The sequence below is a fragment of the Taudactylus pleione genome, unplaced genomic scaffold (assembly GCF_031769625.1).
Source record: "Taudactylus pleione unplaced genomic scaffold, aTauple2 ptg000537l, whole genome shotgun sequence".
NCBI lineage: Eukaryota > Metazoa > Chordata > Amphibia > Anura > Myobatrachidae > Taudactylus > Taudactylus pleione.
In genome coordinates this window covers 9,009,722-9,026,242 of record NW_028284939.1, presented here as the reverse complement: position 1 = coordinate 9,026,242, position 16,521 = coordinate 9,009,722, and the positions used below count along the sequence as shown (strand labels likewise).

The 16,521-nt window shown below is 47.9% G+C and overlaps 1 protein-coding gene across 1 annotated transcript in view; it reads left to right on the top strand.

The window, feature by feature from the left end:
- Window positions 1–3,847: 3,847 nt before the first annotated feature.
- PEPD (peptidase D) overlaps window positions 3,848–16,521 on the top strand; it is a 225,953-nt gene continuing 213,279 nt past the window's right edge. The window contains exon 1 of the mRNA XM_088451097.1: window positions 3,848–3,913. Within this exon, the coding sequence (XP_088307223.1) occupies window positions 3,897–3,913 (17 nt within the window). The 5' untranslated portion in view covers window positions 3,848–3,896. The remainder of the gene's footprint in view (window positions 3,914–16,521) is intronic.

The window sequence follows — 16,521 nt, the reverse complement described above, 5'->3', positions numbered from 1 at the left end:
AAAGCAAACATTTGGACAAACTGAAATTACCTCACTTAAGGTCAGAGACCAGGGTCGGACTGGCCCACAGGGGTACAGGGGAAATCCCAGGTGGGCCCCACTGCCTGAGGGCCCCACCCCCTCCTCTAGGGGCGGAGTAGGCTCATCGATGAACTTGGGTGCTTGATTTGCTTCTATAGAAACTACGCTAAGATTAGCCCTACTGCCAATCGAAGTGGGCGGTGCACACAAACCCCTGCCACCTCTTTTGGGCCCTGTTCTTTGTATGCCCTCTCTAATGGTTGGCCAAGTCCATCTGTTTTGGCTGGCCACACCCCCTCTGGTGGCTGGTCACAACACTTAAGCTTGGGCCCCTACCACTGCACTTCATGCCCCAGTCCGACACGGTCAGAGACGGTTGCCTAACCATGGCAACACAGTAGGGGTACGTGGGAAAATAAACATATATCAAATACCACCTTAATCAACACTGAAAATAATAAGTAATAGGTCATAACTATAACCTAGAACAGCAAAACATCTAGAATTTGAGATAAATAACCTGAACGTTTCCCTAGCCTAAAGAAGAACCCATTTGGATCTCTGGCTAACTGCAGATTGGAAAATATTACAACATGTTAGTAACAGGATGATCCCCATACATCCTAACGATTTTAAGATTTTTGTCTCGAGCTAACTCTATAATATAGGCAAGAGAAAAAATATTATTGAACATATTACGATTCAGCAATCGACCAGTCCTTCTGTATATGGCGGGGAGGAGAGGACCTCGAAGAAGACTCTTCTATCTTCATCTCTGAAAGAAATTTCTCTCCCTCTTCAACAGAGGATATGACGGTCAAGGAGCCATTGCGTGAGATGAGGAGTCTAGTTGGAAATCCCCATCTGCAGAGAATATCAGCTTTTCAAAGGGCAGATGTGATAGGCTGGAGGGAACATCTCTTCAGTAGGGTAGTCTGAGGAAGTTCTCCATATAACTGCAATTGGCCCATAACAGCAGCCGCTTCTTCAGATGTTTGAGCAGCCTTCACCAAAGCCTCTTTGATATGGAAACAGTACATGCGTATAAGAACATCTCTTGAAGCATTCTCCTGTGCTCTTTTGGCTTTAGGGCCATAGATTTCGCAGAGGCAGGGCCGGCTCTATGGGTGTTCGACCTGAGCGGCCGCACAAGGGTGCCACCCATAGAGGGCGCACCCCTCACCAACATCCCGATTTCAGCGGGAAATTACTGTCCCGCTCTTCCACCCGTGGGCCGAAGTGGCCCGCAGGTGGTTAAATCGGGAGGTTGGGGACCTCCACCGCCGGAGCTGTGCGGCAGTGCCGGACCCCGGAGACTTTGAATGGATGCTGTGGCATCCATTCAGTGATGGAGGAGGGCTGGGGGAAGCCCAGCTAGTGAGGCTCCCCCCAGCCTGACGTTATTTGGAGGCGGACACGCCTCCTAATAACGTCACGTAGGGGCATGTCCTATGGTAATTAGGCCACACCCCCATTTTCGGTCACGCGCTGGAGGGGGCCGGCACAGGGTGCTCTGACCCCTGGTGCCGGCCCTGCGCAGAGGGTAGGAGCTTTTGAAAAAGAGACATTGCGTATTCGTGGAGGCTGCTATTGGAGATATTCTCAGGAACACCTCGTAGTTTAAGATTGTTTCGACGTGAACGGTCCTACCTTTTCTTTAAGTGATGCTATTTCATTCTGCATTGCTTGGTGCATTGTGATGAGATCATTGTGTGACCCCACCACTTCACCCATTTTCCTCTCCAAATCATCCGTGCGGCCTCCAAGGTCGTCTATGGAGTGCTGACATGTCTGAAAAGTAGCCCGAAACTCTGCTGCAACTCAGTCTTCTTATACTTTATCACATGTATACACACGCATATACACTAGGGTTAGTTTTCCTTTTTTTTTTTGCCAGGAGCAGTGGTCGAAGTGGGGCGGTATACGGAGGTATGACATAACGCCACTTCCCGGCCCCACTTCAAGAATGCACCAGCGCTGGGGTCCAGTATGGGATCCCAGCACTGGAACGGCGGCAGCAATGTGTAGAGATGTGTCCCGCAGGGGACACATCTCAATCGCGGCAGCGGAGGCGCTGACATGTAGCCGCGACAAAGTACCTGGTCCCGGCTGCACTGTAAGCACCACGCACTGGGCGGCTGCCAGCCAATCATGAGGCTCGCAGCCGCCACCCAACCGCGGGACTCGCGGCCGCCTGCCAATTGCAGGGCTCGCAGCCGCCAGCCAATGAGAAGCTGCCAAATGGCAGCTTCTCATTGGCTCGTAGCGGCGCCAGATAAACTGCAGTGAAGACCCGAGGATCCCGGTGGCTCCACTCCAGCAGCGCAGGTAAGAGGGAATGAGAGGGGGGAGGGTGTGAGAGAGGGAATAGAGAGAGGGGGAGACAGGCTAACCATTGTAGGGGGTGAAAGAGAGAGGGAATCAGTAAGGGCAGAGTGTGAGAGAGGGGTGCAGGCAGGGAGAAGTGTGAGGGGGAGTGGGGGGGGGGTTAGAAGTACAATGGGGTGATATGGAAGCAGGAGCCCATAGGGGGGGGGAGATTCAATCTCCATACCCCCACCTCTAAATTACCACTTCGAGCACTGGCCAGGAGTCAATTAACCTACCAGTATGTTTTTGGTTTGTGGGGATAAAGCAGAGCTCTCGGAGGAAACCCACGCAAACACAGGAAGTACATACAAACCATGCACATAGGACCTTGGTGGGGATTGAAACCAAGACCTCAGTGCTGTGAGACAGTAATGCTAACCCTATGCCAACCTTGTTGCCAAATATGATTTAATAGGGAATTTGTGGGTCCGCGAGGAGGGGGTGGGCCTAAACTACGCAATAGGCTTCATTTAGGGCCGCCCCAGGGCTGCCGACAGCTCTGCCGGGCCCAGGTACAGGGAGAGGGCGTGGCAAACCGTGGAGGTGCGGCCAGACAGCCTCTTTCCGAAGGGAAAAAAAAATGCAGGTGTCAGGGTTTGGGGATGCAATCGCACCCCCCTCTCACATGGAGAGACGTCGGACTGCTGCTGCAGCAGCCTCTCTCCCAAGCCCGGCACACAACAGTCAGTCCTCTCTCCCTGCTGCCCGAACTTGGTGGTGACGGCCGGGCTGCAGGACTCGTGCCCCTGCCGGGCCGCTTCAACAGGCCCAGGTAAATAGTACCCGCCCTAGCCCTCTCGGCGCCCCTGCCCCCCCCCCCCCTTGCGGGTCCACAAATTGCATTTTCTGGGAAAGGGGTGAGAGCCCAATCTCGGAGCTGCTCCCGGATTTGAAGTCTATAAGGTTGGTAAGTATGCGGCCAGTCCCGGAAGTTGATGCTGTGCGCAAGCGCAGTGTCAGCTTCCCCCTTGGAAATCTTTCACTTCGGTGAAAGACTTCTCCGAAATCCCGGGGATATAACTCGCGGGGACAGTGGTTACCACAACCGCTGTCCCTGCCAGTTCCCGGTAGGACATAGCCAGGATATTTTTCATAAAAAAGAAAAATATCCCCGGCGAGTTGGAACTTTAATAATTGGGGTAGTACAGCGATTGTTAATACATAAGGGGCAGCCAGCCAGAAAATCTGTGAAATTCTATATATGTTCCGCATGAAATAATATGGCAAGCTTATGTATAGGGCATTGTGGACATGCAAATGGCATTATATATACATATATATATGTATAAATGTGACTGTCATATACACCACATCATTAACCAAGTATGCACAGCCAGTCACACCTTCCATATAAAGTGCTTCTGTATACAGTACTGTAACTGGGCTGCAGAAGTGTGTATACTGTATACTATGTATAGAGAACTAGGAGTTTGGGCCCCGCCCCTTCTCCTGTACAGTCAGCTGATAAATCATGTGATTATTTGAAGTCCTCTTCACACAGCAACATGGCTGCAAGAGAGGGGTGAGTGTCTGCTTCTGCCGGAGCTGCAGAGGGGGGAGTGGGTCTTGCATTGAATTAGCACCGGTGCAGGCAGAGGGAGCCTTTGTAGGACTGCAAGTCCCAGCGTGCCCTGCCAGCAGGAGATGCATAGTATGTGCCACGTATTTGCCTAGTGTGCACACATCTGCAGCAGAGATACCTATGCTGGGGATTTGTAACTTCTGTGCATGGGCAGTGTGAGGCTCCCAGGCTGGAGCATGCTGGAACTTGTAGTTCTATAACTGAAAAGTCACAGGATAACTTTTGCTGTCAATGAAAGGAATGAACAGAGCAGGATTAAGACAGTGAGCAGAGGAAGCCAGAAAGTACCTACTGTAAATCAATAGTTAGTGTTCAGGGTATGGAATATACAGAATATAATATAATATAATGCTGGAAATGGTAACATGGTGTATTAGTACATGGGATACTGTGATCCAGGGTTTATATGTTAGTGGAGGTCGAATAAATAGGGTTATATCCACTTTTATCTATTTATAAGAACATTTATCATGTTTATTACATTTTTGTCATTTTGTTAAATAGGTTTTGGCATATAAACAACAAAAACTGCAGTAAATAGAAAGCAAATGTGGAACTTTGTGAATGTTCTGCACTGTTATGTGTCGCATTTGAGCTCGCACCCACTGGCGTCACTCGCAGGCGGGTTAATGGATGTACAATAACCCTGTCATACACAAGATACCAATGTTTTAGTGCCGCCATATCCCCTGTTGTTTGCGTTTATCATGGAGAAATACATTGAGGAAGCCTACAGTGAGCTTCATGCACCAGTAACAAAAGCAAATCAAGGGGTAAATTTACTAAAGTGAGAGTTTTTAGAAGAGAGTTTTAAAAGTGATGTTGCCCATAGCATCCAATCAGATTCTAGTTATTATCTACTAGAAGGTGCTAGTTAATTGTTAAGTAGAATCTGATTGGTTGCTATGGGCAACATCACTTTTAGAACTCTCTTCTAAAAACTCTCACTTTAGTAAATTTACTCCCAAGAGTTTGTTTGATGTGATTTTATTTCCTAGCATTAAAAAAAAGCCTCTAACACAGCCCCAGTGGGTAGCGCACCTTAAAGTGGGCAAGTTGCTTACAAGCGGTGATGGCAGCCATTGTTTTGGTTGATCCTGCATTCATGAATTACAGGTAGGATTTACAATGGCTCTGCCGGGAAAATGGCTTTATCCAGCCTGTGAGTGTTGAGGTGCTGTTAAAAGTTGTAGTAATAGCTGAAACGTTGATTGTGAGTCTTTTTAGTGATGTAATACTTTCAATGTAGGTTATGACATACAGTAAGAGAATATAACGTGCATTGTTAAATATTATAAATGCCTTAAAACTGTGGTTTAATAAGTAATTGTCTTAAAGCAAAGTCAAGGAAACTTTGAAATGGGAAAATGAACTTTGACTTGTGATTTTCTTCAACACTACTGTTAGGGCAATATCCATTTACACTGACTTGTGGTGTGACTTTGCAAGGCGTACAATTTGCTGTGTGTGAAAAAGATTCTAATTAAAATATTTAGCACCCTCTTCTGTTTTTTTTTTGTTTGTACTTTGATTTGTGAGAACTTGCCCCATAATAGAACGTTGTAATTGCCTGGCATGTACTGGTTACCTTCTGCTTCGAATACCGTTAATATGAGCAATTATTGGTGTTGGAGATTAAATAAATTGGGATGTTGTCCGTGTGCTTCTATTTTCTTAAAATTATTCTTTCCAACTTCATGCTTGTAACCAGACTATACTTTCTATATGGGTGCTGTGATTGTGATCAGGGCAACAACCTACTTGGGGCAGCTGTGTGATATTGCCCTGCAGCACAGATGCTCCCATACATCCCTATGAGTGTCCCAGTGTTGCTGCCCTCCCTATCGTATCAATATATATTTTTCTGGTGCTGTTGTTGGCCTTGCATCCTTGCCTGCCCGATGCTAATGAACTTGGGGCCACAAACAAATAATTAAAGCTTAATTATGGTGATCCTGCAGCCAGCACTGGCTAAGGCTTTGTGCACATGGGCGTTAACGCTTATTCTTAAAGCCTTTTAAATATGCTTTGGGACTGACTGCTCAGAAAGTATGCAAGCTAACAGTCCTGTTCATAGAGGTAGTTTTATTAATGTATAAGGGGGAGATGTACTAAGCCTTGAAAAGAGAGAGAAAATACAAACCAATTAGCTTCTGTCACTATACAGGCTATGGGGTACTAAGTAGCGTTCCCGCTAGGCTGTTTTAGCGGGGCGCTGCGCTGCTCCTCGCCCTGCCCAATTTCAAAAGGACAGACTGTGCCCTCCTTGGGCCGCAGTGTTCCGCTAGTGGGAAAAATAGCGCTGCAGCGGTCAATGCCGGTGAATAGATACCGTGCGCACGTGCACAGTATCTATTCGGAGACAGGAGAGTTTCGGGGCAGCCCGGCATGTTTGTAAGCGCCTGGCATGCCCCCAAGAGTGATGGAAAAGGGGGGTGAGTCTTAAAGACACATCCTCTTGTCCCTTTTCGGATACGCGCGCGCAGGAGTGCCCCTTTCTAGGTCCAGCACCCTGCACGGCGCCGAACCTAGCGTGAACACTACCAAGCCTTGGAAAGAGAGAAAGTTTATTGGGTTCCGGACTATGGATAGACAGTAAAAAGGTCGACAATGTCTATATAGACACCAGATGTTAGATAGTCAAAAGGTCGACAGGGTCAAAAGGTCAACACAAAAATGGTCGATGCGTGTGTTTTTTTTTGTTATTGTTAGGGTTAGGCACTTACTGGAGGGTTAGGGATAGGCACTAGAAGAGACAGTACTGGAGGGTTAGGGATAGGCACTAGAAGAGACAGTTCAGGTCAGGCACCTACCCCGACGGTTAGGTTAGGCACCAAGGGGAAGCAGCGTACACACTTGGCGATTAGGAAAGACAGTACGATTACGACATCATCGTACAGTCGTTCCTGATCCCCTGTAGTACCTACATTGAACGATATGTCTTTCAGTGTAGGTACCCTCCCTCATCCCTGAACATGGGCAATCTGTCGTTATCGGCAGATTGACCGGCATGTTCAGGCAATGATAAATGTTGGAAATGACCAGCGGGAGCGCGCATCGCTGGTCGTTTCCGACGACATAGTGCACGATTAATGAGCGATTGAATGATTACTATGTCGTAATCGTTCAATCGCTCATTAATATCGCCAAGTGTGTACGCTGCGTTAAGGTGCACAAACAATTGGCGATATTACTGAGCGATTGCACGATTACGACATCGTAATCGTGCACTATAATGTCGGAAACAACCAGCAATGCGCGCTCCCGCTGGTCGTTTCCGAAATCCATCGTCGCTTAAACATGCAGGTCATTCTGCCGATAACGACAGATTGGCCATGTTCAGGGATGAGGGAGGACACCAACACTGAAAGACATCGTTCAGTGTAGGTACTACAGGGGATCAGGAACGACTGTGCGATTACGATGTTGTAATCGTACTGTTTTTCCTAATCGCCTAGTGTGTACACACCTTTAGGGTTAAGATTAGGGCAAAAAAAAAAAAATCACGTGTCGACCGTATTTTTTTGGTCGACCATGTTCATGTCGGCCTTTTGACTCTGTCGACCAATTGTACCTGTCGACCTTACATGTTGACCATTATTGTGTCGACCTATTGACTGTCTAAAATCTGGTGTCTGATCTAGCACAGTCGACCTTTTTACTGTCTATCTGTTAATCCACACCCGGTTTATTTTCCTGCATTGAACACACAAGATATATTTTGCTGGCTCTTCATTTTAATAATACCCGTTATTTATTACAAGTGGGTGTTTACGTCACATCGCATCTCGGCAGCGCAGAAAAAGTGTTAAGGATGTTTTTCAATAAGTAACTAATTGAATTGCTGTGTGGAAATCAATACCCTTGGAAAATGCCAATGTGCAGGCTTTATTGCTCTGATTGTGCTGCGTGTGCATTAAGACATCTCTGCGCTTCAATAAAGATTGTGTTATTTTTCTAGCTCTTCAATAGAATTTCTCGGGTCTCTGGGTTCAGCTCATCTTGTCCTAATTGCATCTGTGCTGACAAAGAATTACCTTATTTAATTCCACTGTTATTTAATTCTGGCAGCAAATATGTGCAGGGAGGGGGAAAAAAAATAGTAATTGCCTTTCATATTGAAAAATCTCCTTTTTTTTATTTTATTTTTTTTATTTTTAATGGCAACACCTTCCGTGCCTGTAGGTGCGTTGTGCCGTAGATGGGGTATATCGATTGGAATGTCTAACTTTATTGATACGTCTTGGTTTACTGACAATACTTTTAGGGAAAGCGCACTCCTATAAATAGACGCCACTATTTGCTAAATTCTTACTTAGAACTGTTAATATGTCGTTCTATTGCCATGTTTCAAAGAATAGTCGTGGGTTGTTTATTTTTATTTTTTTTGTTCTCCTTTTTATCTTTTTTTATTTATTTATTTATTTTTTTCTCATTTATTTTCAACAATAATGTACATAATAGAAAAATGAACATAGGGTACAAAATGTCCTGTTTTTTTCTGGATATTTTTATTGCCTTTTTAAGAACTTATTTATATTATTGATTGACTGTACGGGACTGTGTACAAGGTGTAGTTTTAAGTCGCAGGTGCACAGCTTACTGCAATTATGTTTGAAAATATTCAAACAAAACCTGTAAGTTGAAGCAAAGATATACCCGCATAAACGAGGACGCGGGCATCAAGTGAGGCAGCAATGCCAGCCACTGAATGGTTGAAGCATAATGAATAAACGCATTGGGTATGAAAAGCCGGCTGTCGCATGACCGGCAGTTCGATTCCCGGCTGCGGCAGCCCGACAGCGCTGGAAATCCTGATCGTTCCTAAGGTAAGTACTTACTAACCTAACCAACCCCCCTAACCTTAACCAGCCTTAGGGGTGCCTAACCCTAACCCCCCCCCCCCCTTCCCTGCTGCCTAACCCTAAAGTCCCCCAGGGGGGTGCCTAACCCTATTTTCCCCCCGGGTACCCTAAACCTAACCCTCACCCCCCCCGCGCGGCTGTCCGCTCGCGGCGCCCGGCATCCATTCGATCGATGTCTCCCGCCGCCGGGAAATTGACAGGCGTCTAAAACCCTAGGCGGGATAGAGGATTCGGGAAGCCGGCGCTAGGGATTGCGTCCGCCGGCTTCCTAAACGTATCCCGTATAAACTGCGTCCTCAGTGGACACCCGGAAGGGCTGGTGGTGTGGTATGACTAGTCGACAGTCAGAATGTCGACATGGATGTTTGAGTGACAACTAATATGGCGACATACAATTAGGCCGAAATGGTTTAAAATAAATAAAAATCGACATTTTTTTGTTGTTTTTTTTGTTTAACCCTAGAAATCCTCAAATAACCATGTGTCGACATGTTAATTGTTGACATTCTGAATGTCGACTAGCTGATCGTACACCAGGTGGTGATGGGTGCTCCAAAAAAATAGTTAATCTCATGTCAGAACTTTTGACTGTTTTATCAGGCACGGCGACAAAAGCGTGCGCAAGAGCAGTGGTCTGTTTATCTATTAAAAATAAACCAAATTGATTGCGGAGGTAATGATCCAATAAATTAACAATCTGTAGCTGATGTCTATTTCTAATATATATCCTAGGTGTTCTCCTAATAATGTAGTAAAAACTTACAAATATAAAACAGCCAACGTATACAGGGCGCTTATTCAGAGACTGTCGCAATGCCCATGTTATCGCAAATGGACATTTTGTTTTTACCCTACATGCGTATGTCACATTACACTTGGACCACGATGTTCCTGTTACCGCGATCGCAGTGAGGCTTTAATTACCAAGTAATTTACAGGCAGGGACGAGTTCAGGAACCTGTAACAGGTCGCGGCTGCGATCCTGCATGGCTTAAAAATGGCTCCGACGTCTTACTTCTGAAAGCCGTTCTGCCCGACTATATGGTTACTCAGATCGATGTGCGCCCGTTGGTTGCACCTTCGTGGTGGTGGTGCTGATACACCGACTGTGGGCGTCTCATTAAAAATCCCGGTGGCTGCTACATTTGCATATTTTTGCGCGTCGGCTGTGTACGGAATTGCAGCTGCAACGCCATTTGCGACAGTCTCTGAATCAGTTAATAAATGAAATTTAGAAATGAGGACCTAATTGTAGGTATAGTATAACAAATAGTACATACAATGCACTTGATCAATGTTTGTGTACAGTGGCTGCAATTAGCAAGCTGGCCGGGCTGATTAGCATAATATGCAGTCTAAAGGCTCCATCCTATTAGCCGCGATGATCTCGCCGGGGCAAGTCATCGCGGCAATGGCCGCACTTTACCGCAGCCGTTATTCGCTGAATTTTGCTTGCAGTCCCATACCTGTTGACCATTAGTGTGTCGTCATTTTGTCCCAGTCGTCCCCCCCAGCAGTGTTAATTACGGACGCAGATCGAGCGATTGTTTACCAGTGCACATGCGTATAAGTTGCACCGTGATTTCATTGTGATTACGGACGCACAGTGGATCCACTCGCAAACTGACAGGTAGTCAGGGGGAGGTAACGGGGGTAAGAAAAACGCAGACGTGTCTGACTGGACACCGTTAAGTTGGCGTGCATAAATTAGCCCTTGCGATTTCCTACTGCCGAGTCTGCGGTGGGTCAGACCTTCCGCAAGGGCGAAATGGCCGCTCATTGTGCATCGATGTTGCCGATATTTCCGCAGGTAAGCGACGTCAGATGCATATGAGAAGGCAGCAGTGGGCGTCCTTATGCTCGGTTGATCTTTGGAACCATTAGCACATTTTCCCAGCTGTGATCGCATTAGAGTCCATCTCTAAATCAGGCCGAGTGTACAGAAACCGTGTGAACAAAACAAGAAAAAGGGACGTACAGTACAGAACATGGACAAGGTGTATAATAAACATTGCTGCAGCAGCAGAGGTCATAGTGCCCTAATAAGCAGCAGGACGGCAGAACCCAAAGGTTTGGTGCCGGTGTAGGCAGTGGGGAGGAGATGATGGTGTAAGTGAGGGAAGAGGGCCCTGCCCTTTAGACTGTAAGCTCTCATGAGGAGTGGGAGACTGACAGTGAGCCAAGAGCATGGGGTGGTGGGTTAGGATGAGAGCTGGAAAGCTTCTGATAAAGAAGTGGGTCTTAAGAGCTCGTTTGAAATCTTGAAGAGTGCAGAGATAGGCAACCATTGGCACTAGTGCTGCAGGGTGTCACTCAATTGCATCTATGGAGTCATTGCCTCTACTCGCTGCACTGCTCCAGCTCCCTCACAGAGAATATCCTCTCCAAGCCGCAGAACTAGAGACGTCTATTTACTAAGCCTTGGATGGCGATAAAGTACCAGCCAATCGGCTCCTAACTGCCGTGTCACAGGCTGTGTTTCAAAAATGACAGGAGCTGATTGGCTGGTACTTTATCTCCGTTCTCTTTATCGCCATCCTAGGGTTAGTAAATAGACCCGAAAGTGTGGCCCTCACACCTGGTGACTCCTGGGCCTCTGGTGAGTGTACCCTGCCACAGCTAGTTCAGCTCAAAGTCGAATTACAGTACAAAATTTTCGAGACTACAAATTATCTACCTAAGCCGAGCAAACTAGCTTTAATAAAAAATAAAAAAAAAAGTAAGGACAGGAAAGCCACTGACCATGTTATACCCATTTATTACTTTTGTAAGTGTCTGTACATATATTGTAATCCTGATGGCATTCCGGAAAACATTTTTTGGCTTGTAAAATTGAATGTTTTGCATGGGATGTATGTAGTCAGCGTCCCGACTGTAAGGATACCTGTAAGCATAAGGAGGTAAGTATTAGGGTCAGGGGGAAACTTAGGGTTTGGGTGTGGGTCAGGCCATGGGACGGGAGGGGTTAGGGTCAGGCCGTGGGATGGGAGGGTTAGGGTCAGGCCGTGGGACGGGAGGCTTAGGGTCAGGCCGTGGGACGGGAGGCTTAGGGTCAGGCCGTGGGACGGGAGGCTTAGGGTCAGGCCGTGGGACGGGAGGCTTAGGGTCAGGCCGTGGGACGGGAGGCTTAGGGTCAGGCCGTGGGACGGGAGGCTTAGGGTCAGGCCGTGGGAGGGTCAGGCCGTGGGAGGGGAGGGTTAGGGTCAGGCCGTGGGAGAGGAGGGTTGAGGTCAGGCCGTGGGACGGGAGGATTAGGGTTAGGCTGTGGGAGGGTTAGGGTCAGGCCGTGGGACGGGAGGGTTAGGGTCAGGCCGTGGGATGGTCAGGCCGTGGGAGGGGAGGGTTAGGGTCAGGCCGTTGGAGGGGAGGGTTAGGGTCAGGCCGTGGGAGGGGAGGGTTAGGGTCAGGCCATGGGAGGGGAGGGTTAGGGTCAGGCCGTGGGAGGGGAGGGTTGAGGTCAGGCCGTGGGACGGGAGGATTAGGGTTAGGCTGTGGGAGGGTTAGGGTCAGGCTGTGGGACGGGAGGGTTAGGGTTAGGCTGTGGGAGGGTTAGGGTCGGGCCATGGGACGGGATGGTTAGGGTCGGGCCGTGGGACGGGACGGGAGGGTTAGGGTCGGGCTGTGGGACGGTTAGGGTCAGGCTGTGGGACGGGAGGGTTAGGAGGAGGATTAGGGTAAGGGTTCTAATACTTAAAAAAAATCTGCTGGGATTCTGGCTGTCGGGATGCCTCTGTCGGTATTCTGACCTCTCGGGATCCCGTACCCAGCCTGTTTTGCACCCAAAGGGAAAATTGTTGCCTACCTTTTGGTAAAGCATTTGTGTGTAAATCTGTTTATTAAATCCCCACTGTATTGGGTGTCTAGACGCATAAAGTTATAGGTGGCTCTCGCGTGCACACAAATTGGGCTTCTATTTACAGATTAGATAAAAATGAAAAATGTAAAAAAAAAAACCTAATAACTAAAATGTGAAAATGCTTTAATTATTATATCCGTGGGCGCCTCCTGCTAATGCCAACATGAGATGGCGTTCAGCTACAGTAAGACCCCCACAGAAGGCAGTCACCAGCTATTATCTTTACAAGATGGGGGTGCTTTGTTATATAGGCAGTTCACCCTGTGCCCCCAGTTCACATTGTATACCACCCGTGCCCCCAGTTCACATTCAATATATTTATATTTTTAGAAATATTTATAAATTACACACATGCTTTATTCAAAGATTTATGGCTTTATTTTTTCTCTTTTAAAATGATTTTCAGGTATTGATTTTTGTGAGGCTTCCCCATACAAAGACCATGATCATCACGGCAATGTTATCAACGAAGGCAACTCTTTGAAGTGAGAAAAAGCCCTTCTGCTTTAATAAAGGGAAATGGTTCTTACCTGCCATCTTTAGGATCAGTCTTATTACTTCTGCTCGGCAGCTGATTGCTTCCTTGTGGGGTGCAGCAAAGATTTTTTATTAGAGCTTCATCTTCAGGCTCCTGTTGTCCAAATTGGTTGCAGAGATGCTCAAGGATGCCTAGGATGAGGCAAGCTGATCTAGAGGTCTATTTACTAAGCAGTGTTAGGAGACGGAGTGAAAAGTGATAAGGTGCCAGCCAATCAGCTCCTAACTGTCATTTTTCAAACACAGCCTGTGACATGGCAGTTGGGAGCTGATTGGCTGGCACCTTATCACTTTCTTATCACTTATCACTCTGGGCCTGATTCAGAGCCGGACGCTATTTGCGCTCGCTCGTTCAGAAAAAGGGGCCAGATATTTAAATAGAGCGCTCGCTCTTTGCGGTCTGTTGACGCCTCTATGTCTGAACAAGCGAACGAAACATGTGCTTGCTATTTTTTAAAAACGCCCCCCTGGCTGCTCGCATCCTACGTCATCTCCGCTATTTATTAGATTAATCGAGTACATCGAAAGGCGTATGAACTGCTCGCAGTGCTTGTGGTAGCATTTTCCTACCGCAATCATGCGAGCAGTTCAGGCTAAAAGACAACCAAGTGACGTGGGCGATGACGCTGCTTTGTTAATTATGCACACCCTTAAAACGCCCGTTTTGACCGTTTGGCACGCCTGCGTTTGGATCACCACTCCCCGTTTTCAAGCACCTTCCCCTGTTACCACCCACAAACGCCTCATTCTGTCACTCAAATTAGCAGGCATTCGAAATTTTGCGAGCACACAATTTCCGACCGCACTGACTGGTTGGCGCATGCGCATTACAACCCATACGCATGTGCAGTTGTGCGAACGAGCGGCTCTGAATCAGGCCCTCTGTCTCCTAACACTGCTTAGTAAATAGACCCAATCGAGATGGTATACAGAGCCCATGAGAGGGAAGCCTGCACCTCCCATGCCCCCATCTAAATCTGGTTCTGCGGGTGCTGCTATTCACTGGGTGGGAGTAGGGATTTAATACCCCAGGATCAACGTGGCGTGCTGGTCTGAAATGGCGCATTGTGGCTACCAGCATTGTAAGTTTCCTTAGCGCCGCATAGAGGTGCCAGGGACAACTTACAATGTACAGACTACCGTAACTGGCTGATATGTATGCAGCCTGGCATCGAATTTTCCCGACTGACTCAGGCTACCGGGTGTAGTAGGTATTACATGGCCGGCGGTTCAAATCCCGACAGCGGCAGCCCGGCAAGGGTGAAGATCCCTATCGTCCCTAAGGTAAGTATCGCTAACCTAATTCTACCCCCTAACCCTAACCTTCCCTTAGGGATGCCTAACCTCCCCCCCCAAGTGCTTAACCCTAACGCCCCCCGCCTAACCCCGCTGCCTAAATATAAGTCCCCCGGGGGGTGCCTAACCACCCCTTGCTCTAGCCTAACCCTCCCGGGGGGTGCCTAACATTATTCCTCCCCGGGAGCCCTAAACCTGTACCCTCAACCCCCCCCCCCTCCCTGCAGCTCTCTGCGCTCGGCTTAACTTCGTTCGATAAGCCGGGCGTCGGTCTTATCTAATGCTGGGTACACACTAGATGATTTCTTGGATAATATGCCAGATTGGACCGACGGAATTCAGCTGCCGGTTCAAATACTGACAGTGGAATACCGATGGACCAAAACCCAACTGGGGCTGGCAAGCACCCTTCCCTCCCCCTACCCTAACCCTCCCTTAGTGGTGCCTATCCCTAACTTTACCCAATTGGTGCCTAATCCTAACTCCCTCCTTCCCGCACCCTAAACCTAACCCTCCAGGGGAATTGAGGGGGTGCCTAATCCTAAACCCTCCCCCCCCCCCCCCCCACATGTGGCTACAATCTCTGCTTGGTATGCCGGGCGTCGGAATTTTTCGACACCCATCTTTAGTCCCATGTCAGGCTTTCAGTGTCGGGATGCTGGCCGCCGGTAACCTGACTACATACCGGACCGACATATTGTCTAGTGTGTATCAACTATGCACGCTTCCACATGACGACATTGAGGTCGCTGCAGACGCCAGTAAGGTAAGTACCGCCCAACCAATATATCCATCTGGCGTCGCATTGGCGGGTCACCTAGTGTGTACCCAGCCTAACTGCTCACCACCATGATAGTATATTCATTGAGAGACCCTATTAATGGACGAATATTTACTAGAAACAATGTAAGTCTAGGTCACCGTTTACAACACTGGTAATGTGTAATTTTAGCTGCTGTAATGTTTTAGTACCATACAAAATAAATAGAAAACTATGAGGTATAATAAGTTCTTCACGGAAACCATAAAATGCGCAAACTCTCCAGCTCTTATCCATTCTATTCTAATACTAGCTGAGATGCCTGGCTTTGAAGACTGGACCCCCTTGAAGTACACTTGCAGCCTTAATTTCTTTTAAATTGTAGAACAGATGGGGTGATTCAGCTGGGGATGGATATGTTATCTCAGCTGCTGACATGATTGCAGCTGCGAGAGCTGTAATATCAATGCAGCAGGAGGAATCACTCAAGGAAGCGGCATTGGATCATCTGCAATCCCTTTGACTGGCTGAGTCGGGGTCAAGCAATCTGTCCACCGCAGATGTGTAAATGAGGCCAGGAAATATGATCCTGGTCTCACCACTCCCATTCCCACCGCCCAAACGCCCTCCTCCGTTTTGAGAAACAATGGCAGTCTCCTCCAGCTCCCCCGTCAAGCACTGGTAGTCTGCTGCTGGACTGTGTACGGGATCGCAGACCCTTATTACACATGCCCAGTACGGGTCAGGGAATCTGCATTGTCACTGTCACTGCGTCCGCAGCTGAATCGCCCTCTGAAATCACCCTGCAGACCAACATTGAAGACCATGTCTAGCAGGGTTGCCATCAGGTGACTGGAGTCCTGTTCCTGGACAGAAGAGGGGGCCCGTCCGCAGTGGCACTGTGTGTCTGTGATCAATTTCCTCTGTTGTTAATAATCTCCATATGCTATCTTTGCCAGGATCAAAGATCGTGGATTGATTATGCTGTCTGCCACAGTCTGAATGTATCGAGTGCTGAGCTGCTCATGAGCCTGCCAGAGTATGACTCTGTGTGTATGAAGCTAGCCCCTCAGCCCCGGAAACTGTGTAATTTAAGAGTGACTCAGTTTTATGGGATTGTGTGACAGTGAGTGGCCCTGACGGAGTTCAAACCTAGGCAGAAACCTATTCCTGGTCATACTACACCACCCAGAGCCATAACTAGACGTTTTGGTGACCTGTACCAGAAAGCGCA